Source organism: Channa argus, chromosome 6, assembly GCF_033026475.1.
Source record: "Channa argus isolate prfri chromosome 6, Channa argus male v1.0, whole genome shotgun sequence".
Classification (NCBI taxonomy): domain Eukaryota; kingdom Metazoa; phylum Chordata; class Actinopteri; order Anabantiformes; family Channidae; genus Channa; species Channa argus.
Genome location: NC_090202.1, coordinates 23,408,636 through 23,434,736, shown reverse-complemented (window position 1 = coordinate 23,434,736; position 26,101 = coordinate 23,408,636). Strand labels below are relative to the sequence as shown.

The following is a 26,101-nucleotide window of genomic DNA, read 5'->3' as shown; positions in this document are numbered from 1 at the left end:
GACAGACATCTATCTATTCACAGGAAATCTATAAATTGAAATGCATTTTGTTCCCTTGTTTTTTTTTTTTTTTTGCTGAAACACATTTATGGATATTTGAAATGTGGCATAGATTGCAAAACAGATGTCCTTGCAGTTAGTTGCCAAAACTGTTCATTACCTCAGTCTGAGTGTTCAGAGATAAGCCACCCCGCTGCGAACGGAGGGGTATCTGGAGTTGTAGCTGTAGTTGGTTGATGGGTGTCTTGACAGCACTGGCTGTGGTTGTTGTTGGGGAAGTACCACCAACTGTTGAGGCTGTAGGGGCCGTGCAGAATAAGCCATGTAGTCAGGGGTCCTGGTAAACGCATACCTCTCTGAACCTTTGTCTTCAGACTCCAGATTGCAACAAGTAAACATACATCCTCCAACAAGCAAGAAAGCAGCTGCCACCCAGCCGATGTACAGAGCCTCACCAAGCTCCCTGCGCTGAGCATCGATCAGCAAGGGGTTGTAGAAATCCCTGATGATGGAATTACCAGTCCACGACACAGGGACAAGGACACAGATGCAAGCCATAATGATCATGGTTCCTGCTATAATTAAGATGACTCGTTTAACACGATTGTCGTTCGGAATGCATGACGTGCACTGCATCCCCACCATACTGATCATCAGACCGAGGCCCGCCAGTGCCAAAGCACAGCACATGAGCCCTCGTGCCGCCTGAAGGTCAGGTGTGAGGGCCAGGAGAGAGTCGTACACCTTACACTGCATTCTGATGTTGGCCTGCCGATAACAGTTCATCCACAGACCCTCGTAGCGGGTCTCGAACACAATGATGTTCTCCCCGATGAAGGCTGTCACTCGCCACATCGGCATCCCAGTGCTTGCTGCTGCCCCTATCAGCCCAATCAAGGTCAATAGAAGTGCCACTACCTCCAGAGCTGAGTTGGCCATTCTGTTTTCCCCTTACTCCAAGAATATGTAAGACGATGTGCGGACACCGTGTGTCTATACCAGGGTGCCGTAGATTCCTTCTGTGGTGTGGCTTAGCATCCTAAAGCCACAGGGGAGGAGGTGCAGGATGATGTTCACCTGTACGCCTCCTCCCTGTGGACAGAACACCAGAATAAAATGGGTGGGAGTTGCGACCTGTTGCTAAGAAACACAACCCCCCTGGGCTATTTTTTTTTTTCTTTGTGCACCTACTCCAGAACATGTTGTAAGCTTCCACTTTGTTTATTCATCAGTCTTAATTTACATTCTCAGAACTACCTTTACGAGGACACTTTTTATATACACGTATATGTTTAAAATTTTTTTTTAAAAGACTTGCTATTACCAGTTGTAGCCACAGATATTATAGAGATTAATCTACTCTGAAACTTAAGCTGGCCTTTGCCCCATTTGAACCCTAAATCATTCACTAATTTGGAGCCCCTTATTTTACAGTCCTTTTTGTAGTTTGAATCTAAAAGTGCTATAGGACTGTAGACAAGATATTAACAAAACGAGAATTTACATGGCTTTCTGCACCGTTTGTGTGAATGTGTTGGGATATGGGAGGAGGAGAAACACTAGTGCATCTATGTGTCACTGTCAGTGTTAGATTTCCTGTCTGTGCTCAGGTGAAAACATTTTTTTTTTTTTTTTTTTTTTTTGGTTTGTTTTCTGGGTGGACCTTTGAGAACAGTCTGGTTTTACCGGCTTAGACACATTTCCACCGACAACAATGGAAACAACATAGCATTCACACATGAGCAGTGTTAGTAGGAACGTTTGGCAGGAAATGAGACATTAGCCTCCATTTAAACAATAATAGTTGACCCTTATGTCTTGATCATATTTAACTCTCTTAACTGGAAAATGGGGGGGAAAAAAACACAATTTTCTTAATTTTATCCCTTTATTCCAAGTAACAATTGACCTTTTAAATTTAAGCCAACATTTTATTTAAAAAAGGTATTTACATTGACCTCAAAATCTACACAGCAAACATAAATCATCTAGAGGTATATTTTCTGGAAAAGGCATAGTGCACAATTTATTCTCAAAAATCATCAGGCTGTAAAAACGGTGAAATCAGCAGTATTTTTATAGAATAAAATACTCTGTTCCAGATATACAGAGTATACATAGTGTGTGCCAGATATAAACATGTGAATTAAGCACATAAATTCAGTACAGTTCCTTGTGAATAAAATACAATAATTTAAAATATCATCCTAAAGCTTTAAACATCCTAAAGCTTTAAACTCGGCCCTCTTTGAAACAATGTTGAAAACTTTTGCCATTTCAACTGCAGGCCACACAAGGCAAGTTGATTCTCCTCCTTACAAATGTGCCAAATCTTGGCAAGTTTTTGAAAAGTCCAAATTTGTTTCTCTTTGCTTCATTTTGCTCACTAGTATCGACTTCCTGAATATGCTACTGATCCTCGTGGTGGTGCAGCGTAAGCAGGCTGGTAGGTGTAGGCCGGCTGGTATGTGTATGGCTGGTAGCTGTATGCAGGTTGGTAGATGTTTTCGCCGGGGTTGTACACAATCCTCTGTTCTGGGTCCTGGGCGCGGGGAGCGTGACGGCACAGTAGGATCACTCCAGCAGTAAAAAGCAAAGCGGAGGTCACCCAACCAATATAAAGAGCCTCCCCCAGCTCCCTGCGCTGGGCATCGATCAGCAGAGGGTTGTAGAAATCCCTGATGATGACACTGGCGGTCCAGGACACGGGGATTATGGTAGTCAGACAGCCCAGGAGGAACAGACAGCCTCCAGCCACAAGAACAACATGTTTGGTGCGAGCCCTAGTGTCCACTATTCTGGTACACTTCATCCCCACTGCTGCAACGATGAGGGCTATAGCGGTCAGGGCCACAGAGCAACACATCAGACCCCTAGCAGCCTGGAGGTCCGGGGGCAGATACAGCAAGGAATCGTACACCTTACACTGCATCCTGATGTTTGCTTGTCTGTAGCAGTTCATCCACAAACCCTCCCAACGGGTCTCCATGACAATTATGTTCTCCTGGATAAAGGCCGTTACCTTCCACATCGGCAGGCCTGTCACACTTGCCACTCCGATTAGTCCAATAAAGCCAATTGCGAGGGCCACGACCTCACAACACATGGCATTCCGACGTTTTGCCTTTTCAATTCTCTTCTTTTCCTCATATACAGAGTCTTGATAATCTGTATAGGCCTTGGCTTGCTTCTCATCGTAGTAAGACCCCGCATAAGATTGAGGTGGCTTGTAGCCACTGTAAGCCGTGTAAGTGGCCATGGCGGACAGAACTAGAGGTACACTTTTAGTTGCACTCTTACTCCTAAAGAAACTATTCTGGAGAGAAGAACAAGTTAAGGAACTTATACACCCACTAAAAATGCTAATGATGCAATGCAGCTCTACTGGTTTAGCTGCTTTACAGCCATCAGATAATCAAGGTCACGCTGAAGAGTGTGGCGTGTTTTGAATGCAAACACCACGAAAAACATTAAAGCGTTTGGTCACTTGAGTAAGAGTTAACAAAAAACTAATTAAATTCCATTTATAAAGTTGATCACAGTGGGTTTCCTTCCTGGTACTAGGGTGCATATTCTTTGATGCCGCACAGAATTGTGTATATATATTTATATTTTATAGAAAGAGGTTTGAATAGTAAAAATGATTGATAAAATGCACTGTAAACATGAGAACTAAAATCTCATCGCTATTGTTGGTTAGAACTTAAAGTTATAATTTACAAGTGACCTTTTTTTTGTTTCTGATAAAAATTCGTATTAACATTTGAAAAAACATACTAAGGAAACTTGCATGTTACAAGAAGACCTACTCTTTGTTTTTGTTTTTTATTGTAGGTAAAGTTATGTACGTGGTGGCTGCAATAATATGCGGGTTATGAATCTGCTGCTCTCTCACGCTGAAAGCTAACTGAATGATCATGTAAACTGAGCGGGTTAAAGGGTGATGCTCACAGAAACTTGAGGAGGATTGGTTTCATTGCACCATAGGATGGTCCGTTTGCCAGCAGTTCTTGTAGATCGTCTGTGCATGCAGTTTTATCATTCAGCCTTAATTTCAATGCAAGAAAAATATTAATGAACTGTAGAACTGAAGAGTATCTGGAGTGTTGATGCATTAGAAAAACATTATTATACAAGACAATGTATAATCAAACCATTTATTGAGCTTTTTTTTGACAAGGTTGATTTGGCTATTATATATTAGCACATGAGGAGCATCAGGAACTGAGCCAGCTACAAGTGGACAGTCACTGGTAAAAAACAAAGTAATGCACAGTAAAGAGAGAACAAATAGTACATAATTGCAAAAATACTTGTCAAACACACACTGCATGTTAAACAGACACATTACATTAACGGCATATAATCATAACTACATACAGATTGATATACACATCTTTAACAGGTATCACTTATTTTCTCAGAATATAGACAATGAAGATTTTTATTTTATTTTTTTAATGTATAGTGGAACAAGAACTCCTAAAGTGCATTAAATATTCAGTTAATGACGTGTTGCAAAACAAATGTTTATGAAACCTAAACTTTTATGTTTAAACTTTCCTCGGGGATTTGCACATTACGTCTCATGCAGTACGGTTGGTTACACGTATTCTTGACGCTTATGAAGGCTGGATGGCATCTTCTCCATATAAACGCTTCCCTCTTTCTGTCCATCTTTTGCCCTCATAAGATATGCATTGGTGTAGGGCTCTTCCTCCTTTGATTTTCGTTTGCTGTAGCTGAACAGAAGTATGATCCCGGTGATCAACAAAAGGCCAGAAGTGGCCCACCCCATGAACAGGGCGCTCCCCAGCTCCCGTTTTTCAGCGTCCTCCACCAGTGGGTTATAGAAGTTGCGGATGACCGTATAACCTACCCAACTGGCGGGGATGAGCGTGGTCAAAGAGGACAGCAGATACAAACTCCCCCCTATGGCCAGAGTAATGTTCTTGTCCTTGATATTGTCACCAAAGCCGTTGCTCATCTTGGTCCCACATCCTGTGACAAACATGGAAATGATGACCAGAACTATAGAGGTGCACATGAGCCCCCTGGCTGCCTGCAGCTCTGCTGGAAGTATTAGCAACGAGTCGTACACCTTGCACTGCATCCTGATGTTAATTTGTCGGTAGCAATTCATCCACAAGCCTTCCCAGAGTTCCTCCATGACAATGAGATTGGCACCAATGTAGGCAGAGACCCTCCACATGGGCATAGCGGTGACGGCTATTGTTCCGACCAGGCCAATGAAGCCCAGGACCAGGGCTAAGACCTCCAACTTTGCTCTCATGGTTTAGTGTGAAGTGCGATCTCGTCTTCTGTCTGTCCTCTAATGAACGGGCTGTTTTAGAGCTATGTGAATGTGATAATGTCACCATGCCCGCAATGTCATCATTCTGGTTTGCGTCGACCTGACCTTGATCCCTACCAGTAAATCAGGTGCAACTCCAAAAAAAACTACTTTGCGTTTTGTCTTTTGATTTATTTTGTGAAGACCAAACAAGTGTTGGACGTTTGTCATCATAGCTCGTCACGCCTGACTAGCATCAATAAAAAGGAGCGTGATTGTTGCCATTTAAAAACAATCTTGCAAGTTCAGTTTCAGTGTATTAAGTTTGTGCGGTCTTCCGGGTTTTCCTTCTTTTATTCAGGTTATCCGAGAATCATGTTATCATATTATGTGACAATTTGTGCCTTTATAACAAATCAGCTATGTAAAGATCTACAAAGTATCTATGAGATGCCTCTAGGGTCTGCCAACTAGTAGAACAAATAATCAACAAGCTTTATGTGGCAAACCATTTTAATATCATTTCTGTGGGTGCTTTACATAGTACAGACAGTATCCTGTGGAGGCTAACTCAACTATCCTTGCTGTGCACTTGTGGGGTAAATGTTGGTTACCGCGATGTGATGTGAGGCTGATCTTTGCTATCAATGTCTTATGAAGGTTTAGCATTTTTTATAATCTAATGTACATTGTATATTGTAATGAGTATATAAAAGTTCAGAACTACTAGTATAATATTTGAAGTGCTACGGGAGTACTGTGTACTACTGTTTCCATTCAATGTTACTTTTACTTTTACTGTTACTTTTTTTTAATTCACTAACAGAAATATTTCTTATGTGTTTTTTTTTTTTACCTTTTTAAAATTTGTAGAACAAATCTGGACTACACTTGTACGTTTATGTTGTCAGCAGCAATTAAATAATGCTTTAACTGACCGCAGGGTCAGTGGTTCGACTCCCGGTCTTTCCTGGCTACGTGTCAAAGTGTCCTTGGGAAAGATCCTGAACCTGGTGGGTCAGGTGAGAACCTTGCATGGCAGCCACAGTGTGAGAGTGTGAATGAGAAGCAACACTGTAAAACACTATTTTTTTTAGACAAGTACTCGTATCTTTACTTGACCACTGAGTTTGTGTACTTTCACCACTTGTACTGCTGTTTGATTCAGTATGAGATTTATTAACTGGCTTTAAGGGTAGACAGTGTTTATATGCTGGATGGCTGATATATATTTTTTTTTTTCTTAAATGATAAAGGGCAGGAAAGGAGGAAACTTTTTCAAAACAAATGTGGGGTTGTACTGTTAACTAGAGCCACTCCTTTATTCAAACTTCACTTGGTCTAGGTAAGGTAACACCCTGTTGGTCACTCTGTTTCTGAGAAGTAGGAAAGACTGTCAGAGAAAGAGAGAGGGAGAAGGGCGGGTCATAAGAGGAACAGAAACTGGAAAACCTGTTACACAGGTTTGCTTAGTGATACTGTCATCAAATTCTCCGCTGCTTTAAATGTAAACAGATACACTCATACTAAAAAAACCATTGTTATGAAGTCACATCTAACCTGCATTGGAAGAAATTTCTATAAATATGACCTAAGCTACTAGTATTTTGAATTTGATGTGTTTGATTAAAAACATGCTGCAGTTAAACTAAGCTAAAATGAAAATAATGAGTATACAGTGAGTTAAATGTTGGCGTAGTGGCACAAGCGGTAATGTACAGCTACAACAGACTATGGCTGCCACCTGCTGTGGGCAAATATGATTGCAAAATGTTGTAACCCAGGAATGTGTAAACGTCATTTATTTTATATAAAGATTGGGGGGGAATCAATCTTCGTAAATCATATCACAAGTAGAAACTGGTCACGCAACCATATCTCAGCTCTGCTGCAGATTTGCTGTACAGCATGAAGTCAAATGATCTTTCCCCTTTACCTAAACAAGCATCAGAGGTTTTTGTGGTGGCGGTTAGAGAGAGAGTGGGGCTGGTTGGCTTGAGTTGCACGACATAAAACAGGAGGTAGGGCTGTGAGGACCTTACAGGAGTTCAGGACGTGTCCTGCCTCCTAAGAGTTAAATGTATTTTAGTAACTGAATATTAAAGGAGTTGCCATGTGGGGCACGTCATCCATTTTACTAGTTTGGATTTTGAGATGAAACAACCACGAAAGTGTTTTGACGTTTACAATGTACTGAGCCTAGTTGTTACCTTCTTCCTACGGCATCATGGTGTCTACCTTCCCATTCATCTGCTCAGTTGTCACAGTCCAGTACCAAAAAGCGGCGCAGATGAACATTAGAAAAGCAGCACTTTAAACCAGGATAGCCCTCGATTAAATATCAGTTTGGTAAAGGAGCTAATGTTTGGTTTTTGTTAAAGTTGACAGGAACTTTTTTTATTTTTATTTTTTAAGTCAATGGCCATTTTTAAGGCAATATTTGGTAGGTTTGTAAAGCAGATATTCACAGCTGAGACACTAACTGGGTTGAGTGTCCACTTGTGACCACTGTTAATCTAATGCAACTTTTCCATGTTTGGCATCGCTGGTCATGTTTTGGAGTGCTTGTGAAGGATGCACTGACATTATGGCTCTCAAAAATCATAATGCCATATACCAGGATGAAGTATAAGAGGAAATCACAAGTGAAGTCCTCATGAGCACTAACTAAAATCCACCAAACTTATGCAACAGCTGCTTAGCACAAAATTGTCCTTAGTTATCATTGTCTGTCAATATGACGCTTTCTACTTTAGTCCAATTACATTGTCACTCATAATGGTGCTTTTTCCTTGTGTTAGAGCGAGTGTATAGAATAAGTATGTACGCTTATACACTTACTACAGATACCTTAATAGGGGCTGTTGCTTACAAACCTACAGTGTGGTTATTAACTTCCGTTGGACGTGCTTCTGTTTTGCCATTAAATTCCGTGTGGTACCACATATGTCATCACGATAGTTTAAGTACTGATGTGAGCAGAATGGTGGAGAATGAGGCTGCTGACTAAAAGAACATTGGAACAAATCACTACAGAGACAGAATTATAAGTAGGAAACAACTATTTATTATGATATCAATACATTTTTTCTATATACACAGTAATAAAAATGTAGTCTTATTGTAATGACTTGTTTACAAGGGACATTTGTCACTGTTCAGTCTTACCGTAAGTCTTTCTTGATTGCTTGAGCAATTTCCGACTCTGTGATAAATGCTTACTTGTGTTGGTTTACTCTTAATTTGCTAAATTAATTTAAATAAATAAACAAACATTGCTTTGTAATTAATTCAGTGAACACTTTTTAAACACACAAGACCTCTTAAAGTAACTAATGTGCAAATTCCTTATAACAGAGTGTTACGAATATACGCACGGTGAGTGTTCTTTGAATGGCAGTACTGAAAAGCAAAAGAGATTCAATAAAATGGTTTCACAGTAAACAAAAAGAGACACGAAATGGTAAATGCAAATTCAAGTAAAACAGGATCGTGTTGACTTAAAGAAAATTAAAATCCCCCGTCCTTTGTGACATGGGGGCTTATTACATATTTTCCAGGCTAAAAATAAAATTGTAAAAGAAGCCAAAAAAAAACAAAAAAAAAAACAAACTCCATACTTAGGAAATATATCCCTAAAAACATTTCAGTTTATATTTATGTGAAAATGTACAAGTACAGTAAACTAAGCAAGAAAAGACTGTCCTTTAATTATTTATTCCATCTCATTCAGGACGAATAATACACAGCCCTTAACCATCGGATCTCAGCGCCACGCAGACAAAACAAATATCAATGTATTCACAATACCAAAATTTGGCAACAGCAGGCAGGACTATAGAATGCTGCCCAAATGTGCAAACCATGCCGATCAAAGCAACTGATTAAATTCCATGATTGATTGTACCATAAGTTCATCTTTCAAAGTTTACTCCTGACATCTATGTATCAGCATTTGATTTGAGATAAAGCTGCCCCTCCTCTCTCTCTCTGGATTCCTGTATTGCTCCACTGGTGATCTTACTTGTACAAAAAGCATTCAGTAAAAGTAAGGTAAGGATATATCTTCTACTAGCTGTGCAATATACATCAATGCCCATGCATTGTTGGTGAAGGCTGATGTCTAATCTTGATGGAGCCCATGTAAATCTAGGACACTCACGGTCCTTTTCAGCTTATGTGTCACAGTCTGGAGAAGAACCTGAACCTCGTCTTACCCAAATAATCTCATCCTTCCCGGTTTGCTTTTGATCTTCCAAGTTGTCGTCAATTGTGGCACTCTGCTTCTCCGTGTCGGACAACTTCACATCATCGTGCGTCTCACTGACCACTGGAGACTTGAGACTCATTGTCTCTTCTGTTTCCTCACTTTCCAAGGACAAAGCCATGACAGAGGTCTCCAAGTCATCATGAAGAGCTGTTGCTCTGGGTGTTTTGCAGAACTCATCATCATCACTCAGGATATCTGTCTCCTTCACTTCTTCCTGGTCCTCGTATTCTTCTAGGTCGAACTGTTCTTCCACCCAACGGTCTGTGTCACCTTCCAGCTCAGACTGCTGCTGCGGCTCAGGACCATCATCCTGCTGCAGCAGATTTGAGTCGGGTTCCTGTGGTGCAGTAAGGTCGTGTTCATTCTCACCATCAAAAACAATATCTGTGTCAATAGTGAAGCGGTTGCGGACAAGCTTCCTCCTGCCTAGAGTCCTGGTTGGGGCAGATGCTGCAAATAAAACAATATATTGGCACAATTAACAGAAATGACACTCGTAAAGTGTGACTGAGCATAAAGAGAAATTCAGAGCTGTTTTAGTGTGTGAACTGCACTTTATTGAGCAACAAACTAACTCTAGACCCCATGTATGTATTTAGGTAAGCGATTAATGAAAAGCTCAGATTCAATTAACTTTGGATGCTTTTATTGTATTGCATTAATCTCCATGACTTAAAAAGGAACAACTTCAGTATTTGGGGCATTCAGCGCCTTGGGCCAGCATTTACCTGCTCTATTTATGACGGGACGGGCTCCCTTCAGGGCACAGAGTCTCTTGCCTCCAAAGGGCACATACTGCTGGTTGAGGGGTAAACTCTCTGTCTTTAGGAGCTGCCGGCGATGCTTCTCCCTCAAGATAGAGTGAACAGTCTTCAGAAAGTCTTTCCTGCTCTCTGGAGAGCTAAAAGAGATACGATGGCATGCTATCATTTTGTCGCTCAGTAGATAGACCGGAGCGCTAGATCGCCACACATGGCTGAGTCTTTATTAGATAAGATCCTCACCTACAGCACAGCTGAAATGATCTCTCTGGCCTCCCCTCTGACTCTGACTTTGTGTGGACAATCTCACATACAGCAGAGCTGTCACCATCTATGAGAGAAGTTGAAACTTATGAGTACAGAAAAAAAAAAAAAAGGATTTGAGAAAACTATCATTATTTATGGAATCACTTGCCTGCATTTGCTAAGGATCTGACTTGAAGGGCATCAGTTGGGATCATATGACGGAATCGAAATGGGTCCTTATCATCGGAAGATAAAGATGCTCGATGGGAGGCACCCTGCAATCAAAGAGGTCCTGGTTATTTCCCTAAAAACTAAAAAAAGGTTACACTGCAAAGAGAATTAGATGTTGTCAAAGGCATCTTGCTTGTATGGAAACATACCATTTTCTTTTTCTGCTTGGACCCGTCCTTGCATATGAAGACCACTGCTGTTTTGAATACTACAAAGAAATGGCAGAATTGTATAGTTGTCAAATTTAAATGTGTTATGTTTAATCTAGTAAGAAGTTTTCCCTCCCTTTCCGTGACTTACCGAAAGTAGCCATCTGGGGCTCTTTTTTCCATTTCCCTAAAGAGGCAGGAGGGTTGATCCAGGTCACATTGGTATGGAGTAGAAGGTCTCCCATGGACAGATCGGCAACCTAGCAAAAAGCAGCAAAATACTAGAAATCACTCCACATTGACTTTTTAAGTTTACTGAACGGAGCCAGACCACTCTTGTCCAATGTACCTCTTTCTTTTCACCACTTTGCTCAGTGATGAGCTGGTCGAACACTGCTCCAAACTCCTCGTGGATCTTCTGCATCTCATTAATGTGGCTAGCAACTTTGTTCATGGCTTTCATGGCAACTGCAAACAATGTGGATTTGAGTTTACTTGTTGTGACCATATTTACCCAGGATTTTAACTTGGCAAAAATGATTTCATATACTTAAGTCACACATGTGAACCAGGTCTTACCATCCAAATGGTAGTGCTCCTCACTGTCTGGGTCTGTGAGTGAGTAGAGCTCCTTTAGCAGGAGGGGATACTTCAGCACCCTCTGAATGGGTTTGATTAGGTACGATTCAAGGGTGGAAGAATGCTGCTGCTTGGGGTTGCGCTCATCCAGAAAGGCCTTGAAATCGGAGTCAGTTTTGGCTGAAATGACCAGAAAAGAACAGCTAATGCACCTGATTCCAAACATCTTATCCTTTTGATTGATGATTTGATTTTTGCTTTAATGGACTGTAAATCCTAATAACAAAGCTTGCATTCTACTCATGTGAAACAAGCTTTAATTATTTTGCATAACATTACTCAGAACTGTGCTACAACAACTTAAACCCAGTTAGTCTTTTATACATTAATCTTGTATTAATTTAACCCACAGCCAAGTGAAAATTAGTCATTTTATCTACTGTGTCCACAGGTGGGCAGGGACAATCTGTTTACTGCTTTTACCCAAATGTCACCTCACCAAACTCATTATGGCCAAAACCTACTTGACTCACTGTAAATGTAGCAAACAAAGCCATCCACTTCAGTGTTAAAGGGAGTGGGTGTACTGCCTAGAGAACAGGCTGTTCAACACTGCTTTCTTTATAATATAATGTGGCTATAATTTATTGTGGCGGGACTTTTAACCCTGGGAGCCACCAGATTGAAAGAATGCAGAGATGAGACAGACACCTGTCTGGCTGACAACTCAGAAGATTTATGGAGCCTCGCAGGATATGGCAGATTGCTGATAGAATGCATACATCTCCTTTGAGCCAAGGAGGATTGTTGACCCAAGTGCACATTTACTCACCCTTTACAAGCACCTTAGGAACTTTGGTGTGGCTGGCGCAGAAAGCACTGTAGATTTTAAAACGGTCTGCATAGTACAGGAAAGAGCCTCCCAGGGAGAAGAGAATTTTCTTTGAAAAAGGGAAGGGAAGTTAGTCAGACTATGGTCAGCGTACGATTAATTCCTGTGTATCATCATCATCATCATCATCATCAGTGTGACCATGGGGGGGGGGGTAGTACCTTAAACTGATCCACTCTCTCCAGCTTCTCAAGATCTGGAACCAACCTAGTTCCATCTTCAAGGGTCTTAAGAAACTCTACTTGGAACTCCACCATTTCTGGTAAATTCCCGAACAGTACATCCAGCTGAAAGAAAACGGCATTTGAGCAAAATCAAACTAATGTCTTTTTATTGCACTGTTCTCGAATAGTTCTCTTTAGGGCTTTTTATACTAGTTCCTTGCTACAGTTAGACCATGGAGATGGTCAAAACATAATACCACAAAATATTAAATTTTTATTCAAGTGCACGTAGCACATTTAGCACTTCAGTCTCCCTGTCTCTCATCCCCTCTTGTTCTCATACATGGCTACTCTTCACATGGTTATGTAACCCACTTTTCTTAGACCATTTTTAATAGTGTTGGCATTTAAAAGCAGCCAACTGCACCCAAAGGCTGATGGGAAACAAATAGACATACCTCATCCTGGGTGAGGAAAGTCTCTTTCTGCAAGGGGGTTAAATATCTCCCAATGAGGCAATTCAGATCCTGCAAGACAAGAGTAAATGATGCTTGATTTAGGGCATGTCCAAGTAATTATATAGAATATAGCCATGCAAAGCAAACTGCTTTACATAACTCTTACATATTCCTCAAAACAAACCGGCAATTAAAGTGTGGCCAAAGTCAGAGTGGGGGAAAAAACGTCCCTTTGAGATCAAACACAAGCAGGAAAGGAAGCTATATTAAAACCCACTACTGTGGCAAGACTAGTCATAGCTGAGCTGTAGAATCCTGAAGAAATTAGTTCCCGTTTCAAAACAGAAGAAAAAAAAAAAAGAAAAAAAAAAAACCAATTACATATAGCAAATACAAACCTTATCACTAAAAATAATCACAAGTATATTATTTAATAATTTACTAGTTAATAGTTTGCTAACACACAATGATCAACCTTTAGCATCAGCGACAGTTATTTTTATTATTCTGTTATTTTAATTCTTTAGTGTTTCAAATATTTATCCATCTCGATTTTACATCGGCAGCTAAATTACATTTTATATTACTAAGAATGTTGCCAAACAAAGACAATGCGCACACACAACATTGTCTTTGGAGGTTTTATAAAACCCCACAAAATTATGTGTAATGTTAATCCTATATGAAGTAAATGTGCGCCCGCGTGTATTGATGTATAACATTTGAGATCCTTGATATTATTATGATATACCCTCACTAACCTAGTTATTTCACCGAGCCACATTTATACTGGGCAGAAAAGAATTAGATAATATCCAGGCAAGGGCACAGCTGTGTCCCCCTTGTGCCTCCTGGGACACAGATAAATATGGATTGGTCCTGTGGAATAGGTAATGCGCAGGGCTAACACAATTCAAGGCAGAGAGAAACAAAGACTGATGGACAGAAGGACCCCACACACACAGACCATCTGCTTCTTACAAATAAGATGAGTGATACTGACTTTGACATAGGTTCGTTCCGTCTCCACAAGTTCACAGATGACTTTGCGGAGCTTGTCTACATCGGAGAGCTGTCGAGGAGTTGCAAGCGGTGGGAAGGGTGACTCTGGGCTGGGCGATGAGGACACGCACTCCGAGGGATTCATATCATGAAGACTGCGGCAGAAAGTAGCGACCTGCTCCGTACTCTGCTAAAAATAAATAGGAAGTAAAAACTCAAAAGGATTTTAGGAGAAGCATCAAGCAACACCAACCCTGATGACAAAGAGGAAATTATTCAGTCAATTCAGGATCAGCACCTTAAATAACTTGCAGGTATTACTTTCCATTGACTGATGTGCACAGATTCATAGCTGTGCAGAGAGTGAGCTTGCAGAGAAGTAGCAAGCGAGGGGAAAAAATAAAAAAATCATTTGCACTAATTTGGGCTATTTTCAGACTGTCACAACAATGATTCTCCGCCTCCTGTCACTCACATGCTTTTCCCTCCCCTTGTTTTCCTCCTACTGATGGGTCAACGTATAATGATTAATCTGTTGCACAGAATCGAAAAATATACACACAAAAAAAGGTGTCTGTGCACACACGGTATGGGTTGCCAAGGAGACCAACCTTGATGTGCATGAGACTATTATTTTGGACAAAAATAGACCCCACTCAACAACAGCCTACATGGATAAACTAATACTGTAACTTTGTCTACAACCTTCCAAGCCATAGCAACCAGAGTATTTCACATCAATACAAACCAAAAAGAGAACCTCTTGATCTTTTCAATGACTTCTCATTAAGTAAAGATGTAAACACTCTTAAATATCATTTAGTAAAGTTGCAAGAAGCACAATTATGGCCAAATAGTAGGGAACACTTGCAGGTGCAGAGCCCCTCTTGCCTTTTTGCTAATTTGAAGGTCTTTTTATTTTATATAAGCCAGACTTTTGTAATTTATCCTGTCACACCTACAAGCTTCTCTGGGAAATAATACAGCCTACACACAGCTGCAGAAGATAGAATGTTATTTTCGGATAAAAATAATCTTAATTACAATCTGAGCTACAAGGTCTGTCATCACTCTACGCAGTGTATGAGTGACTTTTCGTATTAAATATTGTGCACACAAAATACTTTCAAAATGTACAATATATATAAAAACACAGGAAGGAATATTATTCACTAAAATATGACTAAAGAAATGCAAAAGCAAAATACATGCAGATTGAAGGAGCACCATGGTATCAAATGAAGGTACACATTTTCTAATGCGACTTAACAGTGGCTAATCGGCATTGTTATCTAATCAGACACATTCATATGTGAGACACGACAGCAGTTTGTCCCGCTTGACAATCTTCCCAAAATAAATCAGCCATCTCCCAGAACAGATGAACTAGAAGTGGAGTTTCTGTAAATGTAATTTGTAAATGGAATTTACACCAACACACTGGTGCAATTTTAGCTACGTCTGTAGTGAAGGAGCTGCATTGGGTTTTTTGGGTGAGATTTATTTATTTTTGGTGCCATTTAAAAAACAAAAAAAAACGTATGCATAAAATCATTTTCAAGTTACAAAAAAAGTCTTAATGCTAATCCTGAAATCTTTAATATATTTACTTATCATTAGTAAATAGAATCTGATAGGCTTTTAAACACAACACAAACAAGTGAGATTGCTCCATTAGCAACACAACATGTCTGTTACTATTGTGATGAGGTTTTGTATATTCAATAAAAAATGACGTACAGTATGAAAACTAGTTAGAAGAAGAACAGCCTCACAAGTTTGCAGCCGATAAAAAAATAAAAAATAAAAATCCTGTTATGCATGTCATGAAGAGTCATCATCCTCACAATCACAATCTGGACTAATTAACGCCATGGCAGCTTTGGGAGCATGGACAGTCATGACATGACAGGAGAGAAAAAAAAACATAAGGGTGGGGGAGCAAAGCCTTTAATATGAAAAGAACAATATGTAGATAAGAGACAGTCATAGAAACGCTCATCTCCAGTATGAGTTTTATCCCCTGGCAGTTGAAATAGATTAAAAAGCATGAAAGCACTTCTGATGGAGCAGGGATTCGATTGCACGTCTTCCATCTGAGATAAGCCTGAAATCACAGCTCTACTTGCCAAGAGAGAAAACTCTGCAAAAGTTAAAGTGTCACTACAGCAAAGGCCAGAGTACTGTGTCGAAGTCATGTAAAGTCCAAGTCATCTGGCATCTGAAGTGCAAGGACTCTGCTACTACATGCCGCATTTTATTTTGGGATCCTGTGGAGCACTCCAATGATTATGGGGCAATTCTGCGACATAGCGGTGACTCACAGCTTCCTGTTTGTCAGTGCCAGCTAAGAGGAGGTGTCGAACAAATGCTGAGAAGGAAAGGTGTTTTACCGTCGCTGGAATAAAACAACAGCTCACCATCTGTCACAACAGCACCGACAACTAACCAGGTAAAGGAGGAAACAAAGAAGTAATCTCACCAGATGAAGCATGTCATAGATGGAGTCTGAGGAGCGCTTGCTGTGTTTGCTCCACTTCAGGAGGGACATGGCAGGGTACAGGTGGTCAGTCAGCGCAACTGTAAGTGCCAGAGAGGAAGAGACTCCAGGCTTTGGAGAGTAAAGTCTATACTGTGTCTTTCCAACACATTTCTTAGCCCTTTTGTCTTCTGTTTAGAATTGAAATAAATAAAAAAAGAAGAAGGTGCTTGTAATAAAGGATGAGTGAAGCTGTTCTGCCGCCTCCTTTCCGCCCACCAGTGCTTACAGCCTTCCAACTCCCCTTCTTTTCGCCTTGAGTCGGCTGTAGTTCTGTCACTGATATTCTACTGTATTCTCTCTCTCTTCTCTACAGGCTGGTTAGATGCAGGCACAAAGTGTGAGTGTGAAGATCTGGCCAACTCCAGTAGCACTGTAAATGAGTCTTGATATTCCTCCAGTCCGGGGAGAAAGCAAAGGAGCAGAAAGGAAGGAGTCTCCTCCTCAAGGTTGCAGAGGAGCACGATTGGCTGGGTGAGCCTCACCGCAGTAGAATATGAACACAGAATTTCAGAAATGGAGGGAGAGTGATGTGGAGAGAGGGGCTGCAAAGTGGCAGGCTGCAGAGGAGGGTGAATACAAAACCAGCTGATGTGGGAGGTTTTGCAGGAAGAACACGGAGAGTGGGAAACTGTTAGGTGTGCCACAATGTGTTAAGTCATTTCATTAGTTACTTAGTAACCAGTTCCTCTGATTAGGTTCACAAGGCCACAGAATGCACTTCCTTTTCAGTAACTGAAAAGAACAGGAAAAATATCTGGTGCCCTCCATCTTTTAATAAAGCAGTAGGAAAATTTCCCCCTAAATGCTTTCAACTGAGGGCATGAATTTGTATGTCGAGACAGCTGCAAATCAGGGTTGTTTCTGTTATTCAGAGCACAAAGTGTCTTGCAACAGCACAGCATTCATGAGTCTACTGCCAGTGGACATATTGGTATTGGTAGCATGGTGGTTTAAGAAAAGAATGGTACCAAACGGTGAGTCAGGGGAATGAAACCTGATGATCAAAACAACACTACCACCTCAATCATTTTAGGACAAGAGAAATACAGTTATGAATGTTATATTGCAAATATACATTTTTACAACAAAATACAATTGTTATAATGAATTTCTGCCCTTTAGTGCAATGACAGAAAGATTTGTCTCTCTTCCAAATAAATATGTTCTTCTAGGGTTAAATTCAGTTATCAGTAGATACTAATGACTCTCTTTGACAGCAGTAAACTTTTGGGAAAAGTTCACTTTACAACCTACATATTAATTATTGAGAGAAAACGTTCAGCTTGTTGGGGTTTGATATTTTTCACCATGTTCATTGCAACAAGAAGTTGAAAACGATGAAAACTGTCGTCACTCTATACACGTGGGCATCACGTAGGGGGATCAGTCGGTAAACATTTATATCATTTTGCTTCGTTGTGATTGAACTGGCGGTACAAATCCAGATTAACATAATTCGTACATAAATTCTCTCTCTTCACTCATCTTGCAGCTTTGAAGTTCTTTTACACTGATTCAATAATATCTTCAGTACTACACAAAGACAATTGTGTGGAGCCTGTAACAACCGTTTATCATCTAATCCTTCTACAAGTACAACTAGTGCTAAAACACAAACTGGTAACTTGGTGCAATATTTGATTAACAACTGCTCATTAAAAAAACTAAATGCTATAAATTACTGGGTTAGAGAGGGCGAAGATTAAAATAGTGGGAATGTGACCAGTTGATGACTAAGGATTTCACGGTGATCCATGCGAGTTTTTCCTCGTGAGCCCTTAATTCACACGGTTATGTTTTGACAAGAGATCAATTCTTCACGAAAATCTTCCATTTTGCATTTCATGAGCAGGAGCCCAGTTGTCCTTTTGAATTTAGACAGTAGTAGAAAAGACAAGACACCATTGCCTTAATCCCACTTCAGTCAAAGACTCCTCAACCAAAGAAAATGTAGGTCTTTGAGGTTTTTTTTCCTTATTCCCTTGCGAACACTCCTTTGTGCTTTGTTTTTGGTTATTCATAGCTAAATTCTAAATCAATCTGATGAGTCTTTGATTAAGCTTGCATTCTACCACTTGTTACATTCACGGGAAGACTTCACATTACCTTGAAGAGTCGTAATGTAAACTTCTGATGTATAGGTAAAGCTAAACCTGATGTCGATTTGTATTGAGAAGCAGCATTTAACACCTGGATAATATACAGTACACATGGACGCTCTCTGCCTTCCTAAACAACATAAATAAGCCAGTAACAGATGGCACCTGTAACTGTGTGGATGCAAGCTGTTAAGTGCTCTTAACAATAACACCACCACAGATGAGGGGGATGCTTTGAAGGACAAGGCCAATAAACAAGAAGATGAGCCAGCACATCATACGCAAGATGTTTTACGGAGAAATACTACATCACATTCCACTAAAGATTATAAAGCAATGTCCTTACCTTTCGACGCTCAAACTCACTGAAGATCTCAGAGTCGTCATCCGGGCTGTCTCCCGAGCTCTCCAGTAACAGTCCCACTCCGTCGTCCAGGATCTCTTCTGCAACAATACAAAACAGCCATATATGAGCTTCAGGAAACCTTTTCTAAAGTTCCCTTTAAAACTGGGGCTTTCTATCCTGCCTAATTAGGACACTGTCAATTCAGTGTGTGTAAATGAAACTGGTGTTTCCAGTACAGTGCGGAATCTGCAATGCTCACGATTTGTGTCAGGCAAGCATGAGCATATTGTGTTATTGATGTTTGTCTAATACCTCTGACAATCCACCTTAAATTTTACAGAATTATTAAAAATAACAATATGACCAAGACAACCAAGTATTAAAGCTCCGTTTACCAAAATGCAACTTCTCAGACTGTGAAAAGTTGTGCTATGCATAAAGTCCTTTTTAGCTACTTGAATGAAATTATAATAAAACCACCAGGGCATCATCAAGCTTTGAGTGAGCTTCTTTTGGCTGAGGGACAACCTATGCCCACCCCAGCGGTTAAATTTGGGATCCCACACCATAAGCAGAAATAGCACGACGCCACATTTTATTTATAGAGCATTTTTCCAAGGTGCTCCAACGATCTTCTACTTTCTGGTAAACGGATAATCTGCCTGGTGCTTGAATTAAAATAGCCATTATTCTTTACATAAGGTGGATGGTCAGTTCAAATTTCTTTTAAAAAGGGTAAAGCTCCGTGCACCTAATGCGGAACATCCCAGTTTGCAACATGCATCGATTCTTTGCCCTCTCATCCATTTACTTTTAATTCTGCCCAGAAGGTAACTGCTCCTAGTTGAAATACACTCAACAGGCCACCAAGAAGAATTTTGCCGTTAGTGGTCTTAGTGAAATAATTAAACTGGACAATACTTCTGATGTTGTCCCCTGTAAATCCCATGACTTTCCGATTCACCTTGACTCTGGGAAAAGATGTCAGTGTACAGATCTTCCTCCTCGGCGTCCGAGCGGCGGGGCGGCAGGTAGCAGAGCTGACGGCGGTCCACAGAAGGCAGGGTGTAGACGGTCAAAGCCAACGATGCTTGAGAGAACGCCATCTTCATGTCAGAGAAGTTGAGACTGTGAGAGTCTTTTCCGTTCAGCTGAAGTATTTCGTCCCCTGCATTTAGACCTGCAGAGAGGGAGCATCGTTGTCTTTGATTCAATTTACTGCTTCTCACGCATCCATGCACTGGATAAACATTTACTCCTTCCCCTAATGAGACGTTAACAACAACTTACTTCATTTCAATGTTAATTTACTGCACATTAAAGTCCTATTTAAGATGATTAGATGACAATGTGAGAATCCAATACAGAGTAACAATAAAAGTTTGGAGATCATTAGTTGCACACACACTTCACTAAGCATAGAGAAGGTGCTCATGCTTGTGGGTCTGACAAAAGGATGCTGTAAGTCACTGAGACTGTGCAAGTCTGCTGCACAGCATCACTGTGTGACCAGAGCTCCAACTGCATTATGAGCAACTCCAGCAAGCTATTTTGACATCAGTCAACCCTGCAGTCCATCTCAGCCGGGGTACCACTGTGAAGCAGCTGCGGTCAGGTGTCGTATTCAGCATCATCCCTCACAAAGGCCAGTGAGAGGCAGTGTGGTTGTGATTATAGTAATCAACACCCTTGAGAACTGCTGTCTGAAACCTTCCCTGCCGACAGAATAAATATGCACTAATGCATTTCCAAAGAGAGTAAAATTGTCTATTGACCTTTGTGAGGAAAGCGCTCCATTTTGAAAACACATAAAAAGAATAAGGGGAAAACAGCTAATGCACTGCAGATTTTTAAAAAATATTTTTTCTAGCTCTAATTCATGTACAGTAACTCATCGGTTGAGAGACAAAAGATCAAGTGTTGAATGGAGTTTACTTCATGGGAAATAAAGGGTAATGAACCTTTGGCAAAGGCTAATCCGCCCGCCTTCACATCAGTGATGTAGAGCTGCTGTACTCCATCCTCCTCCACCACTGAAATGGAGAAACCTGGAGGAGGAAAAGGAGAGGCAGAGATGAGGAGAGAGAGAGAGACATGGGGGACTCTTATATAAAAACACTTCAAAAGGGATTTGTGCTGTGGAAGAAAAAAAAAAGAAAAAAAAACACAGGTTGTGTGTAGGTCAAGGAAAAGCAATAATTATACCCAAAACAACACCACCTATGGAAGATCTGATACTAACTTGATACTCATCACTTATGATAATTAAACTAAAAGAAACAATGGGTCCTACCGTAACCGATCATGCAGGATTCATCTCTGTCAAACTGGATGACTTTTGTTATTTTGGAGCAGAGCTCAATTTCTTTGTAAAGCTGTGAAGAACAAAAAGACGATATTATATAAATCCTGAAACAACAGCCTACTTCATTCATATTCTGGTGGGTGGGTTATTGACAGCACAAAAAGAGGGTGCTGATTTTCTGTATTGTTTGAAAAAGCGCCTCTAACTCTGCTCTATGTCATCCCATGATTACAAGATCTAAATACAAAACACACAATGGATATTTTTATTAATGCTTCCTGTGAATAGATTCATGCTTTGGTACTTCCAGGCAGGCAGTTCATGAAATTACAAAATCTATTAAGATTCACAACATAGGATGCTTTTGAGATGCATAGTGTATAAATATTCCCACATTCTAATCCTATTACTTTGTTTAAAGAAATCCAATTTCTTTAAAAAGTTTTTTGTTGTAAACTCTGGGAATCTTAATACATCTCGAGAAGGAGGAGGAGTAATCAAGTAGTTACATACCAAGTCGCACACGTCCTCTTCTGGTTTGGGAATGTAAAATTGCACGTTATTTTCAATTAGAAATTTGAGTCGCAGGTAGTGCTTGGTTGGATCAAGTTGGTGAGCCTGCAGGATGAGGGCAAAGTCAGAAAAAAAAAAGTCAAAACTAAGTCAGAACATTTTTTTAAATCATCTTTAAAGACTCTGTAGGAGCGAGGCCTTATGTACGTGTGGCTATGACGGGTCATTCGAGGCTGGGGGCCGTTACCTTGCAGATGGTTTCCAGAACGCACAGCGCAGACTCCCCTGGCTGGATGATGGTTAGCACGGGCTGGTCATTTGGCAGACACACCCAAGAAGGGGTGATGTGGTCAGGGACCCAGATGTCACACTCTGTGCTGGGCAGTGGAAGGGATTTCACCGTACCCTCCTCACTTTTCTTCAAAGACATAAAAAGCTCACTCAGTCTGATACTTTACACAGAAAAATGAATCTATACTAAACAACCCGCAAAGTTTGATTTGATTAGAAATAGGTAATAACTCTTATTACTAGGTTTCCCAAACTGAACTCTTGCCAGTATTTCCCATCGAAGTGGCTGCTGCTGCACCCACAGAGCATTTCCAATACATTTTTCAAAGACTATAGAACATTACTGTTCATTTGCAAAAGCTATGAGAAATTACAAATTACCTAATGTGCCTGAATAATTGTTCTAGTTGGAGCCTCTGGGCCTTTGCTGTGCTGCTTCCTAATATGTCATTGACACCAGTGCTTACTAAAGACTAAACTGAGTAAATTCCCTCTTATGTTAAACAAAAAGGCAACGATTTCTCCTTACTGTGTGTTCCTTAGCAGCATCGACATATGTGCCATCTACAGACTTTTTCACTGGCTTTTCGCCATCAGCAAAAACCTGAAAGAACAAAATGTAGGTCAAATGGTCATAACTCAAGCATGATTGTAAAAGATAAATCAATAAAGAAAAAAGCTGTAAGAATTCTCTCTTTTGTTATCAAAGCTTTTTATTAACTGCTTGGAAAACTTTTTAGATAAGAACGGAAAACCTCACGGACCTGGTTAATAGTGGGATGGGCTTTTGTCTTTTTCTTTGAGGTAGTGTCAAGACCCCAGAGGGAGGAGAACCTACTCTTGCGCTTGCTGCAGGAGCGAGACATGGCCTGTGTTCGCCGTCTGACGCCGTTTTCTGTGCGAGCAGCCACCTGCAAAAATATCTATCAGCAGGGGCTCAAACACACAATCTGTAACAATCTGTTTAACCCATATTGACATGTGTTAAAGTTAGCCATAAAAAACATTTAAGGGACACAAGACGAAGCAAGTAGCATTTAAAATTGTGCAAAATGTATTAGTGCATAAAAAATCTATGGCAATACATATTATAAATCAGTCAGTAAATAACAGTTGAAGAATTTCTTAACCAACTTCTCTCATTCAATAAAATAAGGGAAAAGGGGTCACATGAGCTTTAATGTGATAAATTGTTAACATACAGAGCTGCCATGTCTACTTCACACATCCAAGCACTAGACTCATGCAGAGTTTTACCCAAACTGGCATTTCTATGGTTCTTGTCTGAAGAGGACACAATCTTAAACTGCTGAATTAAGCATTAAGACAGAATGAGTGCTAAGGTTTAGAGCATGCTCCCTTCTGTGTGCACAGATCTGTTTTAGTGTTCCGTCCTCAGTTGTGAACCTAGTGCTGATACAGATTTTCATGGGGTTGAATTGAGTGGATCAAAAACACTCATCTATACACAGATCTGTAAAAAGTCAAATGGATATTTTCCACTACTACCAGTTCTTTCAGCTGCAATATACCTAAACTCAGAGCAGCAGTGGGAGGCCAAAACCAAGCCTAATCCTCCCAAACAAGTGCCCTGCATGACCCAGATCTCAAAATAGCAGTTAAAAGTGTATACACACAGTTTGACGCAATGCATGCTAGTGTCTCGAAACGATTGCCCTGCCACGCGAGTCACCAGGTATACTTAGACATCAAAAGATGCACTATTTTGATCTTGCAGGGTTGATCTCTCCAACAGTTAGAAGTTGAATCTGATATTTGAACTCACATCTGTGAATGCTCCACTTAAATGCATAAAAATGTAAATGCTGTAAACCTAAGATGCATCATAACTATACTCCATAAAAGCTCATTTAAATAAGAGTTTTTATCAAAGAGATAACACATAGTGGTGATATTTACCAGTGCATGGAAAGAAGAGACTGAGAATATACCCAGTCGGCCCATTGCCAGCTTGGTGGGGCGAGAGGCAAAAGCCAGGAGGCGTTTGGGGTTGGGCAGCTCTCCTCCCTGTAGGCTGGCCAGGTAGCACCTGAAGCGAAATAGATCCATGTGAAACTGCTCCAGGTTCTGCTCCCACAGGAAGATCTGCAGAGTAGGGGGAACACGACAGTAACGTCTAGTTAAAGTTTGTGTGGCAACTTCAGATCATGACTAAGCTAATCTCCCCTTTCCCCCCCAAAAGCTGTTGCCACTTTGCTTAAAGTTTTGCCAACGTGCACTCTGAAATGGCTTTTGTTTACTGGGGCAGTAGAGTAGGACATTGTGATTATTCACTGGGCCTTCCCCTCCCGGTCATGGTCCTGCACTGGTGTTTGGAAGAGGCGGCCAGCTCCATGGTGGAGGGCCCTGTATCCCTGCCAAGTAGCCCAGAGATGAGAGAGGAAACAATCCTGCACATTCCACTGGCAGATAGAGGCTGGGAGCATTTTAGCCTTCTCAGGAGCAGGCCTACATCTATTCAGCTCTGCACAATGTGAAACCTGACACTGCCAAACAGAAGCGATCCAACCAGGCGATACCAAATTGACCAAACAAAGGCCATTTGCTCTCCCTTCTCTGTAAACAGACCTATTAAAAAGACAATGTGAGCCTTGCCATTAATTGAAAGAATGGCAGGCTATCATCTGGTGCCAACTGCACATAATGTTAAAAGAAGCCATCTGTGGCTGGGAGCTGTGTAGCTTGAGCAGCCTCTAGCGGACGGCACCATGAAGACCTGTATTTTTGCATCAGACCACAGGGATACAGATACTGAAATACCTTCTGACGTGTTATACTTGAAATCAAGCACACAATGTACAATCTGAATATGTTATTAAAAGGACACGTGGCATTGATACCAGAAACAGTGGGCTTTAAATAGAGAAGCTCATTTCCAGTAGTCAGAGTAGTAGAAGTCAAGACATTAGAGCTTCACATGAGAACATTTGTAAAATATGTATAGTTTTTTTAAACATTTGTGGAGAAACCTGTTATAAGACAAGCTGTGTGTTTATCCTTAATTCATTGACAAATACATATTAGTGCTATAAACTAATCTAAATGTAATTAAGCTTTTTTGTTTTTTAACATTTGAGGAAGCTACTAAAAAAGAAATTATAAGAAAATGTGCACATAATAGTTTTATGGACATGGGTATAGATCTTTAACAAATGTTCAAAAATTATTAAAATACTAATTTATGCCGTCGAAATTATTCTAGGGACATTGTTTTAAGTTATATTATTAGGTATAGTAGGAAATGGGTATGCAACCTGAATTGAGGCTAAATTTGAAAATGCTCCTAAGAATAATCAGTGTACAGAATTTTGAACAGGAAGTTTCAGCACAGTCCTGCTCCTGTGGTTTTCAAAGTTTGCTTCATGTTCCAACTTCCCCAGAGAACCGATCAAAATGTCCGCTCTCCTTGAGAAAGTACAACGAAACCTACTTGCTCTAGGATGGTCTTCCTCTTCTTTGCGTCAGTGACAGCAGACAGTTGCATGTCTCCCATCTTCTTCATCTTTTCGTCCATGTCGATCTTCTGCTCCAGCTTCTTGATCTCTGCCCGAAGCAGCCGCACTGTGTCCTCTCTGTGGTGCTGGCGGGCAACAGCGGTAGCACATGCCGAGTGGATGGCTGTGATCCAGTTTTCTAGCTCCGTCTGGCTGTAGGTCTGCGGGGGGGGGGGGGGGGGGTGACAGACAGCGAAGGTCAGAGGTTAAATAGTACATCAGCTCGTTCACATTCAAAATAAAAAGCTGTTAATTCTCTTTTCCTGTGGGTTTCAGTTCAGATTATAATAGCAAATCAGAATCTTGAAAGAGCACAGAAGGAAAGAAAACAGAGCATGTAGAGGTCGAGGTAATCTTTGCCCGTGGGAGAAATTGCACCTATTCACATACCAGATGACATTTAAATAAAAAAAAAAAAAAAAACAAAACCAAACAAAACACATTC

The 26,101-nt window shown here is 40.6% G+C and overlaps 4 protein-coding genes across 9 annotated transcripts in view; all 4 read right to left on the bottom strand.

The window, feature by feature from the left end:
• Positions 1 to 55: 55 nt before the first annotated feature.
• cldn8.1 (claudin 8.1) lies at positions 56 to 1,731 on the bottom strand. The gene has a single exon (XM_067506704.1). The coding sequence runs from the start codon at positions 937 to 939 to the stop codon at positions 175 to 177; it is 765 nt and encodes a 254-aa protein (XP_067362805.1). The 5' UTR covers positions 940 to 1,731; the 3' UTR covers positions 56 to 174.
• Positions 1,732 to 1,869: 138 nt separating this feature from the next.
• On the bottom strand, positions 1,870 to 3,320 carry cldn8.2 (claudin 8.2). The gene has a single exon (XM_067506703.1). The coding sequence runs from the start codon at positions 3,257 to 3,259 to the stop codon at positions 2,387 to 2,389; it is 873 nt and encodes a 290-aa protein (XP_067362804.1). The 5' UTR covers positions 3,260 to 3,320; the 3' UTR covers positions 1,870 to 2,386.
• An 832-nt stretch (positions 3,321 to 4,152) lies between these two features.
• LOC137129538 (claudin-4-like) lies at positions 4,153 to 5,448 on the bottom strand. The gene has a single exon (XM_067508808.1). It carries the CDS (start codon positions 5,291 to 5,293, stop codon positions 4,604 to 4,606), a length of 690 nt encoding a protein of 229 aa, XP_067364909.1. The 5' UTR covers positions 5,294 to 5,448; the 3' UTR covers positions 4,153 to 4,603.
• Positions 5,449 to 8,337: 2,889 nt separating this feature from the next.
• The window catches only part of tiam1b (TIAM Rac1 associated GEF 1b), a 39,453-nt gene continuing 21,689 nt past the window's right edge, over positions 8,338 to 26,101 (bottom strand). For 4 of the 6 annotated variants that reach the window (XM_067507049.1, XM_067507050.1, XM_067507051.1 and 1 more), the window contains 22 exons: positions 25,593 to 25,817; positions 24,062 to 24,247; positions 22,906 to 23,052; positions 22,671 to 22,745; positions 22,098 to 22,268; positions 21,851 to 21,955; positions 21,326 to 21,407; positions 20,994 to 21,080; positions 19,997 to 20,212; positions 19,033 to 19,130; positions 14,047 to 14,235; positions 13,044 to 13,112; positions 12,583 to 12,708; positions 12,362 to 12,470; positions 11,530 to 11,709; positions 11,300 to 11,418; positions 11,102 to 11,210; positions 10,951 to 11,009; positions 10,740 to 10,845; positions 10,568 to 10,655; positions 10,292 to 10,464; positions 8,338 to 10,013 (listed from right to left, as the gene is read on the bottom strand). In XM_067507049.1, coding sequence (XP_067363150.1) covers positions 9,469 to 10,013; positions 10,292 to 10,464; positions 10,568 to 10,655; positions 10,740 to 10,845; positions 10,951 to 11,009; positions 11,102 to 11,210; positions 11,300 to 11,418; positions 11,530 to 11,709; positions 12,362 to 12,470; positions 12,583 to 12,708; positions 13,044 to 13,112; positions 14,047 to 14,235; positions 19,033 to 19,130; positions 19,997 to 20,212; positions 20,994 to 21,080; positions 21,326 to 21,407; positions 21,851 to 21,955; positions 22,098 to 22,268; positions 22,671 to 22,745; positions 22,906 to 23,052; positions 24,062 to 24,247; positions 25,593 to 25,817 — 3,264 coding nt within the window. In that variant the 3' untranslated portion in view covers positions 8,338 to 9,468. Of the gene's footprint in view, positions 10,014 to 10,291; positions 10,465 to 10,567; positions 10,656 to 10,739; positions 10,846 to 10,950; positions 11,010 to 11,101; positions 11,211 to 11,299; positions 11,419 to 11,529; positions 11,710 to 12,361; positions 12,471 to 12,582; positions 12,709 to 13,043; positions 13,113 to 14,046; positions 14,236 to 16,527; positions 16,981 to 19,032; positions 19,131 to 19,996; positions 20,213 to 20,993; positions 21,081 to 21,325; positions 21,408 to 21,850; positions 21,956 to 22,097; positions 22,269 to 22,670; positions 22,746 to 22,905; positions 23,053 to 24,061; positions 24,248 to 25,592; positions 25,818 to 26,101 lie in introns of those variants that run through there. The other 2 variants (XM_067507053.1, XM_067507054.1) reach the window with 2 other exon arrangements.